Source organism: Euwallacea fornicatus, chromosome 13 (genome assembly GCF_040115645.1).
Source record: "Euwallacea fornicatus isolate EFF26 chromosome 13, ASM4011564v1, whole genome shotgun sequence".
Taxonomy (NCBI): domain Eukaryota; kingdom Metazoa; phylum Arthropoda; class Insecta; order Coleoptera; family Curculionidae; genus Euwallacea; species Euwallacea fornicatus.
Window position 1 is genome coordinate 3,966,244 of NC_089553.1, and position 18,922 is coordinate 3,985,165.

The 18,922-nt window shown below is 37.6% G+C and overlaps 2 protein-coding genes across 6 annotated transcripts in view; both read right to left on the minus strand.

Annotated features, from left to right (window-relative positions):
- The window catches only part of LOC136342786 (obg-like ATPase 1), a 135,103-nt gene that overhangs the window by 86,996 nt on the left and 29,185 nt on the right, over nt 1–18,922 (minus strand). The window lies entirely within an intron of this gene.
- Sp1 overlaps nt 1–18,922 on the minus strand; it is an 86,832-nt gene that overhangs the window by 18,295 nt on the left and 49,615 nt on the right. The window contains exon 1 of one of the 5 annotated variants that reach the window (XM_066288917.1): nt 9,918–10,185. The exons of the other annotated variants lie outside the window; for them this stretch is intronic. Within the exon in view, the coding sequence (XP_066145014.1) occupies nt 9,918–10,175 (258 nt within the window). The 5' untranslated portion in view covers nt 10,176–10,185. Of the gene's footprint in view, nt 1–9,917; nt 10,186–18,922 lie in introns of those variants that run through there. 5 annotated transcript variants of the gene reach the window in all.

The window sequence follows — 18,922 nt, forward strand, 5'->3', positions numbered from 1 at the left end:
TAAAAATATTCGTACGTGAAGTGTGTTCGAAATGTCTCAAAAAACTCAAAAACGTAAGAATATACATGGGGCTCACAAAAAGGGAAATTTATCTATTGTACGGGTAACCCTGTACACATCACTTCACATCACAAAATGCACAACTAAAAGCATTATTTGACGTGTTCCAGCATTTGCATGAAAAACATTTCTTTAAATTTTTAACTAACTTATGCGGGACTTTTTATACTCTATGTATACATTGGGGTCAAGGCATGATGACTAACATAGAAATCTCGTAAACATAAATAGATGCACACTTGGTTAAGTGGCAAAGAAGTTACGCTAATAAAAGTGCAGTTTCATGGTGTAAACATGTTTAGAAAATTGGTTTTAAATTCTCGGTAATTTTGAAAAAAACGAAATTTTAGGTTTTTTCCGTTTTTATGGTAAGAAATAAATGAAAACTGGTCCCACTTTCCCACTGAAGTTCTTTATAATATTCTTGGTTCCACTCAATTACATTTTTTTTTGTCAAAAATGATCACCACCTTTTTTTTAATACGGAGCTGGTCAATTTTTCGTCGATTTTAAAATATAACAATTTTTTATTGAAAATTCATCGATGTATCACACACAATAACTTACGCGAAGTTTACATCTCCTGTACGTCACAGCTAAAACTTTAAGTGATATTTTATTATCTGGCGTTTCCTTCAAATCCCCTTTCACGTAAAATGGTGGTAAAAGAAACATTCGCGTGCCAGACATTCCAGCCCACATGTCAGACCCGAAAGGATATCGGTAATGCATAATCCTGTAGGCACGAGTGTTTTTTCTGGACCAGCAAAGCGTATTTCTTCTACGTAAAATTCTACTGTTTGCCGAAATTTTTTGTGTGAAAAATTTTTATCATCTCAACATTTACGTGTGCAGCATTTGCAAAATAATTTTCGCCTTTCCTCATCGCCAGACCGCAGTGCCCGGCAAATTCTAAATTTATAGGGATTTGTGTATTGTCTTTTTGGATAGTATCCAAGAGTCTTATGATTAGCAGGCTGCAGCTATTCTTCAGTGGTTACTTGCTTACACTCAGTGGTTCAGGCTCAGTGGCCTTACCTTGAGGAAGGTGAAACCCAACCACCAAGACATGCTTAAATTTTCAATTATAGTTCCGATGTTAAAGAAGAGTCCAAAGGCAAGTAACATATATAATTGCAAACTGATGATGCTCAAAATCGATTGAGAAAATAGTAAAAAGTATAATTTTTATAAAATAAAATAAAAGTCAATTAAAAAATGAAAATTAAGCGAACGTTAATAATTAATCTATCCAAGACATGGGGCATAAAAACCGACATTTGTAAACAAGTCATGTATATAAACTTAAAAGCGCAATAAATAAATTTTCATTTATTTAAGCTTTTACTCTTGACATTTTAAAGCACGCGACAGGTGACAGTTTCAATTACTAAATTGCTGAATAATAACACACTTTTAAATATTCAACAGCAGTTTGCGAGCACATTAAAAGACCTAGATTGCGCAAAATATGAGTACCTGAAGATTGATATAATTCGTACGTGTGTATGGAATGGTCCAACTGAGAAGAATGAGTACCTACGTGTGTAGTAAACGCGTGGATTGTACCATTGATGGTTTCAACATACGAGGATAGCACCCGAAATACCCGACCTGACATATAGAAGGCGATTTTTTTTCTAAAAATTAGCCCGCATTACAAAGATTTAATCTTAAAAAGCTCATGTCTAGAGTTTGAGGGTGGTACTTTGATTTGTGTTTGTTTTGGAACCATTTCCACTGAACGCTTTTGGAGATTTTGTGAAAATGGAAGAAAAATGATCATCAATACGTGATTCAATACTTTCAGTTGAAAGGTCTTAGTCCATTCAATATCAAAAGGGAGTTACTCTGGGGTAATCTATAGTCCTTCGTTAACAATTGTCAAATATTTGATGGTAGAATTTAAACGCGGCCGTATGAGCTGCCAAGACGAACGCCGCAGCGGTCCGACGACACTCCGGATCTGGCCCCTCCAGAAATTGTGATAAAAATTCACAAAACTGTACTGGGAGATGGGCATTACAAAAAGTTCTGTAGATAGCATTTCGACCGAACAATTGGATATGAGAGAGCTGTGTGCAAGATGGGCGCCGCCATTACTCACAATTGAACATAAACAGTGCCGTAAGGATGTTTTAAGAGAGTGTTAGGCAAAGTTTCGCAGCTACATCTCCGAGTTTTAGGTCGATTTATTACCGTGAATGAAGTATGGGTCCATCATTTCACACCTGAGACGAAACTGCAGTCAAAACAAAGAGGGAATCGGCTCTCAAGAAGGCGAAAACCGTTCCGTGTGCAGGAAAGGCGATGGCGTCGGTTTTTTTCGGATGCATGTGGGAAAATTTCCATTGACTATCTCCTTGAAGGGAAAACGACGAATGGAGAATATTATACAGATTTATTACTGCGTTTGTACGAGGAAATTAGGGAAAAGAGACTGCATTTGGCGAAAAAGAGTCATGTTCATCGAGACAACGCACCAATCCACACTTCCGTCATAGCGATGGCCAAAATCAATCGACTTGGTTTCGAGCTTCTCCCTCGCGCACCCTATTCGCCACATTTGGCCCCCTCAGATTATTTCCTTTTACCAATAACGAAGACGTGGAGTTCGAGGTTGATGCCTATTTCGAAACGTCCGAAGCTTCTTACCATAAACATGGCATAGAAGCCACGGAAGATCGCTGGGGAAAGTGCGACCATCTCAAAGGAGACTGCGTCGAGAACTAATGTAATAATATCCAGAAATTTTTCTCTTCGAGCATCAGGTCGGATACTTCTGGGACCATCCTCGTAGATAGTTGTCGCGTTAAGGTCTTAACACTGTAAAGCATGTTACATAACCAGAAAATTGTTGCAGTTAAAGTGCCAATTTAAAATGACTTCATTTTGATTCTTAGCCATCAGTGTATGTCACTAGAAAAACATTTAAAATTAATGCGATTAACTCCATACTTAACACAGGAAAGTTAACACGTTCCTAATAATCTGAGCGGATCAATTAGCATGTAAATAGAATTTGGTCAATGGTATAACGTGGTAGTTTAATCGATACTTTAGGTAATTGCGCCGAATTGCTCATGTGCGTTTTTTTGCAGAAACAATTAGCTCTCTAATCAATTTTCCGAATTTATTACTGCAGACTTGGCAGCAGTTTGTTTAAATATAATGTAAGTTTTTAACGAAAACACATTCACACGAAAACTGGCGGGGCCCACTTGCCGGGGCTCAACACGGCAGTTGCTGCAGGTAACTGCCGAAATGGTGTGTGAATGAAGCAGAAGCACATGTTTCCGCATAGCTGCAGCTATTTTGAAGCATAAAAATTGTCAACCTCGATCAAAAATATGATTGAATGAGCCGACTGCGAAGTGAAAAACAAGTTTTGCCGAACAGATGTGCAACATGATTTGAATGGGGCATATGTGTAACCTGTGCTAGTGAGGACAAACGAAATGCGATATCTACACATTTCGTTTTATGGGATTTTCCACCGGCATTATCGCTGTCGAAGGCATTTGTAAGGAATTAAGTAAGGAAACAAAACCGTCAGGGGAATTTCCTCGGAACTCGCCATAAAGGGCGTGGCATTTTCAAATAAATTAAAATAAATCGTGCCCGTTTTTCTAATTTTAGTTTCGGTCTGGCACGACAAAATTAAGCGAATGTCGTTAACGGCTTCATTTATGTGAAGACGACAATCTTGTACCCTCGACACTCAACCTAATTTTAATATTTTTTTAATAATAAAACGACCGACAAGGAACGGGCGGAGCTATTTATGTAGAAAAATGACAGGTTGTATTTATTTTATTTTGTACGGTTTTGTTTTTGGCTTGTTGTGCGGCTGGAAATACAAAATTGACGTGTCAGCTCAAAGTTACGTGAAACATTGGGGCGACACGCATTTTAATAGATTACGTTGTTCGGGCTTTTAACACCGATAGAGAGGCATTCGAAATATTTAGATCTGCCTCAGAACCATCACGCAAACCTTATACGAAGAGTGACAGGTGTTTCGGAAAAAGAGCCGTTTACCTGGCGAGTACGAAAACTGACGCTTTGCAGCATCGCACCGGGGGACACGACACGGAAACCCATATCTGCGACAAAGCAGTTCGGTCTCCAACCGCAGAGGGAGCGTTCAAATGCGATAAACGCGGGCAGAAATTAACAATATCAATGGCGAGCATGTTGGGCCGTCGGGAAATTATCCCCCCAGCGCCATCTGCCGTGCCCTTTTTGCCGCATCTCAAACACCTACAGCCAAGAGCAATGAATACGAATGCAAATGGTCATAGGGAAATTTTGAGACGATTACGGTCACGCTTCTGTTAATACTGCCGACTTATTCTAACCGACTCGAAATGAACTCGAAACTAACCTGAGACTGAGATCGACTCGGGATGAACCGAACTGACGAGATCTAATAGGATCGTAACCGGTCTTCGAGGTGCTCGAGTTAATTAAATACACTGAGCTGTAATGACGCACAAAGTCGTAATAAGTTTTAATCTTCTTAAAATTTTGCTACATTCATCTTTGTTACTCGTGGCTATTGACACACTTAGTGCACAAGATCGATTGTTGCGCCCTTGGGAATTAGCGTCTTGGGGACAAAGTCCTGTGGCTTATGCTCAAAGGTTTGCTCAAAATGCAGCAAAAGCAATACGACAGATGGCGCTGCTAGGGTATTTCCCTGCAGGTGCAACATGCATGCCATTGACATTGCGAATCTCTGCCCACGTTTGATTGGCTCGACACGAACCAAACTGAGATCAAATAGTATCGGACCCGACCTCTCAGGTGCTCAAGCCTGATTTGGACTAACGCATAAAGTCGTTATAGGCCTTAATCTTGTCATGTCCTTCCACGTGGATAATTTGGTCTTTTAAAATTATTGTTGTAAGTCCAGTAGTTCATTGATCAATAGCATCAGACATCGCACATACAGGGTGTTCGGAAATGTAGCCAAAAAACATTAATCTTTGAAATGCCGTAGAGGGAAACTGTATTAATTTGCTGTGACTGTACCTTCTATTTGACATTTTTCTGCATATGTAAGCTTCTGGGGACTTAGAGCTTCGCCTCCAGAGAATTAAATGACATTTTTAATCTATCTCGGAAATATGATTTACGAGTTTCAGGATTTTGTTTAAATATTTCGTAACAAGGCAGGCGTGGTTAGCTTTCAAGTGAACGTCCTGTACATTAATTTGACTTTACGAGAACTATTTAAATTCCCATTCTTTTACAAAAATATAGAAGAGGACAGTCGATCACAAAATAATGGAAAGAAACCGAAAAGGAAGTTTTCCTCTAAAAATGGAAAAACGAGTAAATCAGACACAAATTCTTGACGTTGAGTTAAAAATAAAAATAAAATTGTTATTTAACCAATAATATATAAGCAACCAATTTTGTATCCATCTTTAGGGTAACTTCTCTGAGAATTAGTGGTGCAATTCTAATCCGCTTCTCGGCTTTTTGTCGACAATTTACAATTCATATGCATGTCATACATACGTATCAGTGAAAATGTTTTTATTTACCTGAAATAGCTCAAACTACACGTTTTGTTCAGTCGGCCTTTAAAGGCACGACGTGGCGGGACTAGGACTTTGTCATACTACTTCAATGACTAGTTTTGCACAAATTTTCCGTTAGTCCTACCAACATGACATTATCAGAGCCGTTGGCAGCTGTCCAAAACAAGATGTTTTATTTTTAATATGTCAATAATGTCAAATATCTGTCATCTGTCATCCCCACTCGAGATAATGATGCCAAATGTCAAAAGTGTACGTTTGATAACACGAGAACTTTTTTGCGGCTATATTCCTGAGCTTTTTGTGACAATTTGAGGGTCGAAGTTAATATTTTTATATATTCGTCAGCATAAAAGAGCAAATCAGTTAAACATTTATTATAGTAGCATGCCCTATTCCAGGATTTATGACTATTCTGTTTACCTACTCAAAAGAACAACAGACTATTGTGCTATTTTACCTAAATTTTAGGTTTTGTTGACCTCGAGTCGAGTGTCTGTTTTGCTTTGTTAAGTAGATGGTTTTTACCTTTGGATAACTCGTTTTTAAAGAGATTTCTTGTATTGAATCTGTTTGTATCGAAAAGTTCTTACTGTAGATGCCTCCCAAAGGTTTAAAAATTGGTCGTTTGTTGTGGGCTGATGTGTAATCTAAATGAAGCACTGAAAAGTAATTTCAGTTCATCATTTTTTCAATGTCGAATTTGGCATTGGAACAAAAAGACATGCTCCCGATTATAGTCTCTGTATGTAATTTCACGAGCAATCGTTGTCTCCCTTTTTATCTAGAGCCCCAGAAATGCAGGATAAATGTAAAATGCAGTTATATGCTCATAATGCATTCAATTTTTATCTTGCTCATAGGGAGCTCAAATTTTGTATTCTTGTCTAATCATATCGCGACTAAAAGCAAATTGAAGCAGTTCCCATTCGTGATACTACGAAGGAACAGTACTAAATTCAAACTGATCTAAATAATTCACGATGACGTAATAATTTATTGAAATATTTTGGTGTTTTATTGGCAGCAACGAATGTCGTAGATGTGACAATATTGAGGACTGTTAAACTCGTGTGCGTGTTCCGGGATTTGCAAAATCACCGTTATTTCAATTGATAAGAAATTCAAAAATAAAAGTAAATTACATGGATCATTCATATTTTGGAATCATTTGCCAATAGAAGAAATAGAAAATTTACTCGCTGTAATATGAGTTGAATTGAGGGTTCCTATAGACTCATGATAAAAATTTTTCATCTCGCTCATGTAATCAATCAGAAAACTTTTTCCTCAACAGATCTTTCCCCGTTATAATTCGCCGAGTCCTCATGTGGAGCTCATTCCTTCGCGTGCTGATTTATTCAACTATTCTAAATCTATCAGTTTGGCATTCGTTCAAGTAAAATGTGGAGTAATCTGTCGTTTCTCATTACTCTCACACGATCATTCAGCAAACTCTTCCATGCCGTTTCTAGTTAACTACACCTTCTGTGTTTCATATTGCTCTACATGGGGTCTCTGATAGAATCTTGAGTATCTTGTTTCATTGAAAGCTCATTCGTTCTGGCCCTCATTTCTTCAACGTGCTTTCTCCGTGTCAATTACCTACACTATCGCTCATACGTAGAGCAACCAGTTAAAAATTTAAAATAAGCATGTTGCTAGAAAAATTGTTTTTTAAAATTAATAAAATATATTTCTTGTTTGTCCAGATATTGTAAAGGTGCAAATATATTTTCAACGCGTTTCGTCTATGTCCTTTTATCAGACTAATTTGTTTTCCGTAGAGTTCATATGTAGAGCGACCAATTTGTTTATTTATATTATTGTGTTTATCACATCAGGTAAGAGACAAAATTTTAGAAAATTTTGAATGCAGAGAATAGCAATGTAAAATGGCGAAAATTTTAAATTCGAATAAATCAATAATGCGAAGGGTGATTTCTACGTTTAAAAACAGACAGACCTTAGATGAACTTCCGAAGTGGAACAGAAAACGAAAAACTGATAAAGCGATAGACAGAATAATGGAAATGCTGTCCATGCAGAAAAACATGTGAATTGGTCTTATCAAAACTGGAAAAAAGTCGATTTACATTGTTCAAATCAGACGGTATTTTTTGTGTCAGAATATCAATTAATGAATGGTTTAATCCAAAAGGTACTAAATCACCGGTTAAACATGGAGGTGGCGGTGTCATAGTTTGGAGGTTCTGTGGAAGGTTTGGAATGGCCCCATTAGTAAAAATTTATCGTAATATGGTTTGATATATTTATAAAAATATTGTAGACAAAGCACACGCTGCGCTGGGCAAAAGAAAATATGAACCTTCGGTCGACGTTCCAACAAGAGAACGACCGGAATCGTACCTCCAAGTTAATTAAAGAGTGGTTAACCGTATGTAATATTGATGTGATGATCTGGCCGGCTCGAAACCCCGATCTGAACTCCATAGAGAACCTTTGCGACCAAACTGACAGAAGAATTCATGAGAAAGGAATAACAAATATAGCGGGTTTATTCAAAGAAGGTCAGAATATTTTGAACTTAACATCTGAAGATCATATTGAAAAAAATGTTAAAGTCCATGAACAATAACTGTTGAGAGGCAATTAAAAATAAGGGGTACGAAATAATAGCGGGAAGGAAGGGAAAATATAAAAATGTTTTAGTTGCTCTACTTTTGACTCATACGCTTTAGATTTTTTTTTTTATTATTTACAATTTAAAAACGTTTAACAAATATATTTTAGCATTTATACATTTATTTTTAATTAATAATAAACGCAAATAGATAACATTAAATTTTTATTGTTATAGGAAAAAAAACTGAATTTAAAAAGGTGCTCTACATATGAGCGATAGTGTATATCCATTTTTTCTCATCACATCCATTCCCCATACCCGCTCACTCGAAGATAAATGAGACTAATAAGAAACCAGAATTCCGTGTCATTCCCACGACAAACTTCATTTGCGTACTTATTGAAGCAATTTCCCTGATAGGAAAATTACATCATTAACTTTTCAAAGAGACAACATCGTTATAAATAATTTCCTTGTAATTACTCCACCGTTTTAAGTAAGTCAAAGGCAGCTAAACTAGCTATGGCTGTCAGTACCGTATGTTTTTCTTAGAGAACTCCCGTTTATAAATATTCTATGGTTTAAATTACGAAGTAATTGCGTGCAATTTTCTGCCTTTTATATGAATTGAAACTCGTAAGGAGGATCTGGGAAAACTCGCTTTGTAATAGAGGTATTTAATAGCGAACAATCTGGGAAATAAATAGATATTAATATTAGTTAATGCTGGTTTTGTCAGGAAATTTCGTACGGCAAATTTGGAAGAAAATATTTTTGTGCAAAAAAATTTTCAGAGAAACTTCAAAAGAATTCACAAACGGGCCAAACAAATGCCACGAACATCAGAGTAAGACACAAAAAGAGCAAGCTCTGAATATGCTCACTTATGGGATCAAGGGTAACAAAGAGGTATTTAAGGCGATTTGGGATCAATCGTTGCGGCATTTGTTTGGGCAGTACCATGCTGGGACTATCCATCAGGAGTGTAAAGGGCTCCGCATGACGTAAACGCATACCTAACGCGCTGTTATTCTCCTGTGGTTGCAATGGTTTTAAAGCGGCGGGCATAGGGAGAGAATAAAGTTGTAAAGAGGTTGTTAGGTGAAGATTTGAAAATGCTTTAAGTAAAGGATTGGTCGATCGACTGGAACCTCACGCTCGAGGTCTATGCGACGGCAGAATGAAACATCAGAAGTTGGGTGAAAGAAAATTTAAAATTAAAAAAAATTGAGATCATTATCGTTAAACCACGAAAATGCATTATTTGTAATTTCGTGCAATTATTATACTAATTATAATTATGTAATTAATGTCAAATTCTGCGCTAAATTAATTCAGTTAAGTTGTTGCGCATATGTTGGCTTTAAGAGCTCCCATTTCGATCACAGCAAAAGTGCCACGACAAATGAGAGCTTTGAATGCTCCAATATTGATGTATCACTTCGATCTAAGAGATATCAAATGAACCGTGTTCAGTCGTCTTAATAAAAAAAAAAAAGAGTAAAATTTGATCAATCAGTCAACACTGGGTTTAACTGCTTGGTTCACTACTGTCGAGGGTAAAACAACCAATAGAAATTATCTCTTTGGAAACAATTATTGGAAATATTCCTATCTGTATCACGCCTCTGTTCTAACCTCCAAACTCAATAAATAAGAAATTCTTCCAAAATCAGGGTAGAATCTCGTTAGTGCCCGTATGAGAACTAAATACTTACAGCATTCTTGACATTCATTGTCATGGCAGGTATTTGAGCTCCGAAGTAGTGCCCAGCACTAGGCGTGACATCTGTCAACATATCGTCACTGTAATGAAGACACGGCTGCCAACATAAATCATAGACACAATCGCGCGGTATTGTGCCCTCAAAAAACAATCGCAAATCACTATACGGCACACTGCGATGATCGGTACCTCTATTGTGGAGTTCACATAGCTCACTATATTTCTCGGAAGGGAAACAGTTGAAAATCATCGGTTCCCCTTCTGAACGAAACAGTCAGGGGGCGTGACCTGTCTGTAGGACCAATCAGCGGCGTTGCCATTTATAAAGCGACCACGCCTCGAATTTTTATCTGTAATAAGTGGTGCGCATGGTGGATGGCCAGTTACAAATTACGGCGTTCTATAAATGGTGCGGCATCTATTATTTTGTATACAAGCTCTTTATTAAAGAAAGTACTTAAAAAGTAAGTTGGAAGGTGTTATTTTCAGCAACACGGTTATGTACTGTTAATTCAGTCCCAACACTGTTATTTGCTGTGATTTACGCCGTATTTTCAATGTTTAGTGGGTTTTTGATGGACAACTTTTCATATCCGACTCGTTTTAATAGCATTGCGGATTTTATGTACATTTACTATAAATAAATTGCGAATTCAGGCACTTTTATGTTTTACTGCGCCAACGTTGGTTCTTTTATTAACAGTCGAATTATGAACTTTTAAGTTTTCTCTTTACATGAAAATCACTCGGTCGTCAAAGACATGCACATATTTCCGTAATTTTTTTAAAATAATTTCCAGCTTAACACATTCAAATGGAAAATACCTAAGCAAAGCAACTACTACATTAACAGTAGTGACTGGAATAATTCTCTAGCGTTTGCTGACATGTGCAGCCGTCGACTTCATCAGCAATTAGGCTGCAAATTTGAGTAGCTACACTTGAGAATTCTTCAATAATCAAATCCAAATGAGCTACTTTCCTAGCGATTATTTTTACCCACGTGGGGCTTTTCCCAGAGTTTGTGCCTGTCCTTGCAATTTCAGCTTATTCACACATAATATCGCACAGTAAAATTTAAGTAGTAAATTTTATCAGATGTTGCACGAAAAAAGTGCAGAGATCAAATTTTCTGGCTTGTTTTCTCTGAATTGGAGTAAATATCAAGTCTGACTAGCTTTGCTGGAACTAACGAATCTCAGATGAGCTTTATGAATTTACTAATTTTAGACAATGCAAATTCTAAATCAACAGCTTGTCTTGAAAATTTAAACAAATGTCATTTGGCTAATAATCAACGTAAATTGAAGCTCAACGGAAGGCCTGCTTTAGAAATTGTGATTTTTTTCTCATATCACGTCTTCAGAAGCTGCTCCAACCGACTGAGATTGAGTCTCTTATGTGACGTTTCGTCAAACCTTTCTTTTCTTGCACAAGAGACTTTTGGCTAAGAATCAACGTAATTTGAAGCTCAACAGCGTGTTTCCTTTCGAAGCCCTTATTGTTTTTGTACGACCTTTGCTGCTACAATTGCTTGAGATGAACTCTTTCGCAGCGTCTCTATTTCTGATCGATACAATTTAACTCATCCAAACAGTTTAGGACGCGACTCACAACCTAAAATGGTGTCAAATTAAAGGCCAAATTATCGATGTTCCGTCAACTTTAACTGAAATATAAAGCGCTGATAAGCATGCAAATAGAGGCTTGTCATTCACTCGTTGCTTTGGTGCTAAAGCTACCAACACTTCGGTAATTTAGCTCTAAGTGAACATGCCGTGACTTCGGCTAACGCTATTATGATTTTCTAGGCCCAAAGCGTCAGATTTCACGGTATTACCGCTCTACACATTCAGTCTTTATGGACCGAGATAAAGTCATCTGCTGCTTTAATACGGGTACTACTTCAAATACTTTAAGCATTGCGCATGCCTGCCACTTAAAGACGTAGTATCTGGCTTAAGACCCAAGCAGTTTTGTTAAAATTGAAATTGGTCAAAAACTAGGTCAAAAAGGTGAATTCTCTCAAATAAGCACACAGATTACTACTAATAGAATTGAAGCTGAAAGTTCAAAACTTTTTCGTATTTTTTTTTAAACAACCCTCATTCATCCAATAAATTAACGGTCAACTTTACTTTATATGTCAAAAAGTCGACGGTCAGTGTTACTTTCGTGAAGTATGTCCCTAATTTTGTTATTATTGAAATTGATGGTCAAATTCAAAACTATCCAGACGAATTCAACACGGCTTGTGCGTGTTCGAATTGATATTGGACTGATTTCAATGGCTGACATTAAAGTTCTGTAGACCCTCCGATTTCTCTCGATTCTCCGAGTTTCGTCGCGATTAATGGATACTTCAACCTGAATCGTTAAAAAAACCGAATGAAATTTACATATTTCGAATTTCCGACGCCACTGCTCCGGCCTCCCCTATTAGATCGATTCCATACGAACATCCCGAAAAAGCCCATTCATTTCTTTTTTAAATGACGAAAAAACGGAAATTTAGGGCCGATAGTTGCGAGAAAATATACCGATTTCTAATCAGGTTACTAGTCAGTAGCACTTGCGTGCAACCAAACACCGAGGAACAAATACACAAGGTGTCGCTGGAAAACATGGAAAAAAATAGATATCACAAATTCTGCGAAATTTGTAATGATTTGTGACAATTCGAAAATAGACGTAATTTTTCTGTTAAAAAGCTTCGAAGCTGCTCTTAAGCATGTAAAATATTTATCTTCTTAACCCGCCGTGTGGTACTATGGCACATTCAAGGGAGTAGTTTCCTGGTGCAAACAAAGTTGCAAAATTGTCTTTAGTTTTTGAGTTATTTCAAAAAGCAACGGAATTTTTCTGAAATATGGTGCACGCGACTCGTTAGGAAATCTCCTAACATACTTGCGTGATTGTCGCACGCTCTTCTTTCAGCCTATGCGCTATGTTTCACACTCGTGTGTTAAGAACTCTTTTTATTTGTTACGTAATGAACTATTATAAAACCGCAAGAGAAGTAGTCATTGGCATAATCTACAAATAAAAAAAACTATAGCTTCTCCTCTCCAGACTGCCTAGGGTTAATAAAAGCAAAATTATCGCTTTCTGTGTTCATTAAATCAAACAAATCACTATACCCTGTCTATGCCGCTGTAATAACAATAAACTACAAAAGTATAAGTAACTAGCAAGAATACAATTATTAATTAGAACTCTACACGCAGTGTGGTTCAAACTAGTAATGCATGTAATTGAGATCTCGGAAACAGTAAGAGATGCAGAAACGGTTAAAGAGTTCGAGTTTAAAACCTCCTGCAAATTTACACTAATTTCTATTCACCTTAGAGAATTTTTGGTCAGTTTTTGAATGTTCCAAAATTCAAGCTCCCTTATATTGGAGGATGAGAACCAGATTAGATTTTTTTGAAAATTGTACGAACTAACGTTTTCTCCCAACGTTTAGCTTGTTACTTTTTAATATTTTTTGTTGTTTTTTTTTTTAATTATATTTAAAAGATTTTTTAACAATAACTTTTTCCTTCGACCAACTTTAATATCTTGGCTAGGGCCTACAATTTGCTTTACTTGTGCCTAGAGACCGGCGTTGGTAAAGGAGCGTTTCTCGTCCATATTTTGAGGTATGTTGAGAGTTAGTAACAGCACGTTGTAATGCGACGATAGTTTGCGGACGTTTGAGGACTCATGGTGTAATGGGGCATGCGTACTACTGCGCACCTTGTGCGGCTGACTTTTTCGACTCTCCTTGTGGTACTCAGAGCGCGCGTTCTGGACGTCCGAATTCGGATTGAACCACCTGGGACCAACCTGAAACCAGTTCAAAAAGAGGATTTGCCCTCTTACTTGCTCATTAATATTTCTGATAGCGCTCACTTCTGACTCGGAGTCTCCTCCAACAAAATGAACGTTTGTTCAAAAAATACTTTTATCGCTCTCATTACCAAGGAATTCGGCGAACAATTTCAACTGAATCCACCTTTCGATAATAATTTAGTGCATTTTGTACATCGAGCAGATCCATTGACTTTTTGTCGTTTTTACCTGTTCAATTAATAAAATTATCAAAAACTCAAAGCCAACATTAATACTATTATTATCAACTTTGAAAGGACAAAAAGCACAAAATCCGACTGCCCCGTATAAGCTCGTTAATGATAGTACAGCCTAGTTCTTGTAAATAAAAAAGGCACATAATGTGGGAGAATTATCCGCCCATAGATAATGGCACTGATTTAAACAACAGTGTTTAATTAAAGTGGGATTTTATAGTTCCTGTTGTCGGATTAATAATTCCATTTTGTCATTGTGGCCGCATAATTGTACGTAATGAAGTTGTTTTGAAGTGTTGGTACATTGAGCAGGTGGCTAATCCTGGGTTGGGGGCTTTATCTAAACTTTCAGGTCGAATTAGCTGTATAAAGCTCAGTTCTTTATGAAAGCTCTGCGTATTTCCTTCAGATATCCTACGAGCTATTCATAAATTGTGAAAATACTCTCGATTCATTTCTATTTATAGATAACCATTAACGGTAATTAAGAGCTTGTGTTAAACTCTCAGGTCGAATTGACCCTATTAAACTCAACTGCATAGGAATGCAGTACTGCACTGAAATCACACGAGCTATTCATAAATGTCGATCTCCTCCATCCGCTTCTATTTCATACAGGGTGGCTCATTGACAATGTGGCAACTGAAAGCGATGGCGATGGTGCACGTGCAACGGTGACGATTGGTGAAAATATACCCGGTATATGAAAGTGAATTGTTTCATGTACGTAGAGGACCAAAAGACCCGCGTAAGTTCAGTAAACGAAATATTTTTGATCAAAATGATGGAGCACTTCAAAAGTGTTGTGATTAGTTGTGAATTTTTTGACGCAATCGACATGTGTGTAGGGTTACTCGTGAAGTAGATTTGGTTAGTGAGGTGAATTAGCCAAGGGTGGCAATTAAATTGGCCCGCTAGATCGCCCGATCCCACCCTTACGGAGTTTTTTATGGGGTTATCAGAAACATAAGTTGTATTTAAATAAGTTCAAGTGAATAGAGGAGTTAAAAAATAAAATTACACAAGAAGTTCAACGAATACCTCTTCAAATGATAAGAAGTTCTTGAGGAATCTAATTGCCGGTTCCTTTCTGTTGGGAAGTTGACGGGGCACAATATGAACAATTAATGCATTATGTTATAGAAGTTTATATTGTTATTTTGTAAGTATGTGTCAATAGTCTCATTCGTTAATTGTATATTTAGTAGTATTTTTCAAAAACTTCAATTTAGACATGAGTGTGTTACATGAAATTTGCTCGGAATTTTTTAAACAACTTTGAAACGTCGTAGTACGCAGAAAAAAAATGAAAAAGTACAAATATCTATTACATGGGTAATCCTATGTACATTTCTGTCAAGAAATGCACAGCTAAAAATAATATTTGACGCGTTCCAGCATTGTCATAAAAAATATTTCCTTTAATATTTGACGAGCTTGTGGGGGACATTCGATCCTCAATGTGTATACAAGATGATGAAGACTTAAATTTGCATTCATTTTTTTCGCGATAATTCTAAAAATATCCAGATCAAACGATCCAAAATTGATGAAATTATGTTTATTTTAGGTGAAAATTGAGACACGTTTTCCAATTTCCGCGTTAACCGTCTCAATGGTCGCCTATCGCGCCCTCTAGAAGATTCAACTAAATCGTTGATAAATTTTATTTCCTCGTCGCAACAAACCCCGGATAGGAAATTTCGCAACATCAGGGGATTGAAAAATATTAAAGAATATGTGATGTATTTTGTCACCCTTAATTCCTCCTATGATGGAGACCAAACGGACTAGGGCACACTTTTACCAGAACTTTCCATTTTAAAATTGCTTGAAAAATCACCCTGTGAAATATCGCATACTTATTCAATAACGCCTTGTGTATTTTAGAATAATGGAAAAAATCATGAATTTCTATACCTCCTGTATACACCTGAAACGTTCAACTTTCGGACAAGTAACATTTTCTTCAGTTCTCACCATTTGACGTGTCGTACCTCCACGTTTCGGTTGGCCCTTCGTTGGTCAATTACCCTGTAGATGCCGATTAGCGGTAATGAAAAACTTTGTCCAAACTTTCAGGTTAGATTGGCTGTATCGAACTCAACCATATGAGAAAGCTTTAGGCGTTTGCTTCACCTAATTGATGCCTATACGATCAAGCTACCGTTACTCCATTGTCTCCTTGTTTTAGCAAGATCATCGTCGACGAGTGCTCTTTGAAGGATCAAAGAAAAGGCAGCATCAAAGAACTTTATCTGTAGTATCAGACGGGGTCGCAATTATACGCCGGCGCCTGCCTTATTCGGGCACATTATCATCATTATAAAAGTCATCATCATTATCTCCGAAACTACCTAGCTTTCTAGGCAGCCGCTTTCCATCACTAGGGTTTAGTTCGCCACCAAAATGTTATTTTCCGACTACATGGACTTTTTTGCCCATTATCTGATGGATGATGAAGGAATGCGCCTCTTATTACTCTTTTTCAATTAAAAATCAAGTCTAATGGAATCTTTAAGCGTTCACTAGCCTAATCGATAAGTATGTTTGTTTAAACTGTCACCGGTCGCATGATTGGTCGGTTAATTTGCAAGTTGGGGTGACTGGCACTATCTGACGGCATTCGCCCCTCGGCGTAAACCCCGTTTAAAACTCGGCGAATTTCAATTTGGACCCTCAACATACTCAACCAAATTATCCTTCAATTGGGTTTGGGGATTCCATGAAGACATCTCGGGACAGACCGGTTAGCAAATTGAATACGTATGGGGGATGGATATTTGCTTTTACAGGAGTCACGCCTCGTTATAATTTACTTGGTAATTGTTTCGTTTAACGTATTTTGTTTAAAAAGGCGACGCAGTTTTGTTTATATGTTGGATGCGTCCAACGTGAACGCAGCTCTTTTTCCATTCCCTAAGATCGAGACGCCACTGCTTCATGTGAACTTTTCGCAAAAAAAAAGAGGACACATTTTCTCTTTGAGTTGGCTAGAGGTTAGTTTTAACTCCCAATTTGGACGTCCAAAAACTGCGCACTGACTGCCGGAACAGGGACAGGGAAAAAATCAGCCATATTGCCGCGAGGCGTGCGCGTTAGTGCGGTTGTCCGAATACACTAAGAGTCTAAAAACTTGCGTAACACGTATTCTCGTTGAACCACACTGCTATTGACATTTAACGTACATCAAAATACGCTCGAGAAACGCTTCTTAATGAACCCGGGGGCGCTAGATGTTCTTAACGCACGCTGGACGTTAGAGCCATAACCCCATGGACGCATGCAAATTGATTAGATGGTTTAGCACTAAAAAATATTTGTGTCACATTTTAACCACCCTTTAATATATCGCAGCTCACGGTGTATAGAGTTATGCGACTTAATCGGTTGCTTTTATATCATTGTCAAAAAGTTCAGGAACCACTGCCCAAAAGAGAGAGAGAACGACTTTTTGTAACTTCATCGTAGGTCAAAACACCGATTTTTTTTTCACGCATCTCGCCCAGTTTACACGGAGAGGGATTACGAATCTGCATAACAATCATGAATATTCTATTCAACAATAACCCGTCATTACCAAAGGCAGTTTAAAATAAATGTGAGGGCAGGTGTTGTTAAGCGATGTTGGTCCAGCTATTTCACCAAACCGCTCGAACTTATTTATTTCTTATAAGATATTCTTTATAAGTTACCGAAAGATTCGCTTTGCAATAACGCCATGAAATATCGTATGATGGTACTCCTCCGCAATTCGCTATGCCTTCAAATCGATGATTAAGCCGTGCAACTGACTGTCCTTCAATGAAGGCCACCGCGATCACCAGATTTGTGCAAGTGTGACTTATTTCTATGTTCTTGTGCAACGGCCGCCCGTTGAAATTGAGAAAGATCTGCGGAACCGCATCAATAAAACATTACATTCAATTATTGAGCAGAGTAGATCTTAACCGTCGAACGAGGACGGATTTGCGTGTAAGAGATAATGGGAGCTATCTTGAACGGCACTTTACATATCGAGCTCAATAGACTGCAAAGGAGACTGAGAGAGGACTGAGGAGATATAAATTTTTTGCAAGAACTTTTTTTCAACATTTATTTAAAGGTCTTGAATGGCAAATTTAGCAATAAATAAATTGAGAAAACTATCAGTATAGCAATGGAGTTTGCATAATAAACGTAGAAAGGTCTATGGGTTATTAACATTTAGTTATTCGAAAGTCACCAGTTTTACCATGTTTGGTTACAAATAAGCAAATATATCTCCAAAGCGACATCTCGCTGGTATGCCCAACCCTCTCGCGGCGAATATCAATGAAAAAATAAAACAAATGTTTAAACTTTAATGCGACAATGCATACAACGTATTGTCATGTCGAAACGACTGCAATGGCAATATATGAATTATTTAGGAGGGCCTTTGCTCTTTCCTCCCACGTCCATGTGATGACGCGATTCGACGGTTAGATCAAAGAGTCACGTCGCCGACTGAGAGAGCAATTTGTCGACCATGATGCGACCACGTGATGTCTGCACGAAATGCTCATTTAACGGACAGAGGATATAAGTAGGATTTGGAAAATATGGGAATCTCAAGTTGAATATGGACACTGACTGAGATTTCGGAATATGGTCAGGCCATTAGCCACGGGGAAAATTATCGTGCTTTTCATTAAACGCTGAATAATTACCTAGATGAGCGAAACTTGTTCTTGGAGGCCGACTTGTGAATTTGTGCCCAGAGTAGCGATTTCAAGGGTTAAATTCCGGCAGCGGTTCACGCCAACCCCAAAAATCTCCGATTATGCCCTTGAGAGTTAATGTATTGAAATGAATTAATCGGGCGTCTAATCATACCCCCCGCTGCCACGTTACAGTATGGAAGCTCGAGAGTATCGAAACTAACCCTTTCCGGCTGGTTGAGTAG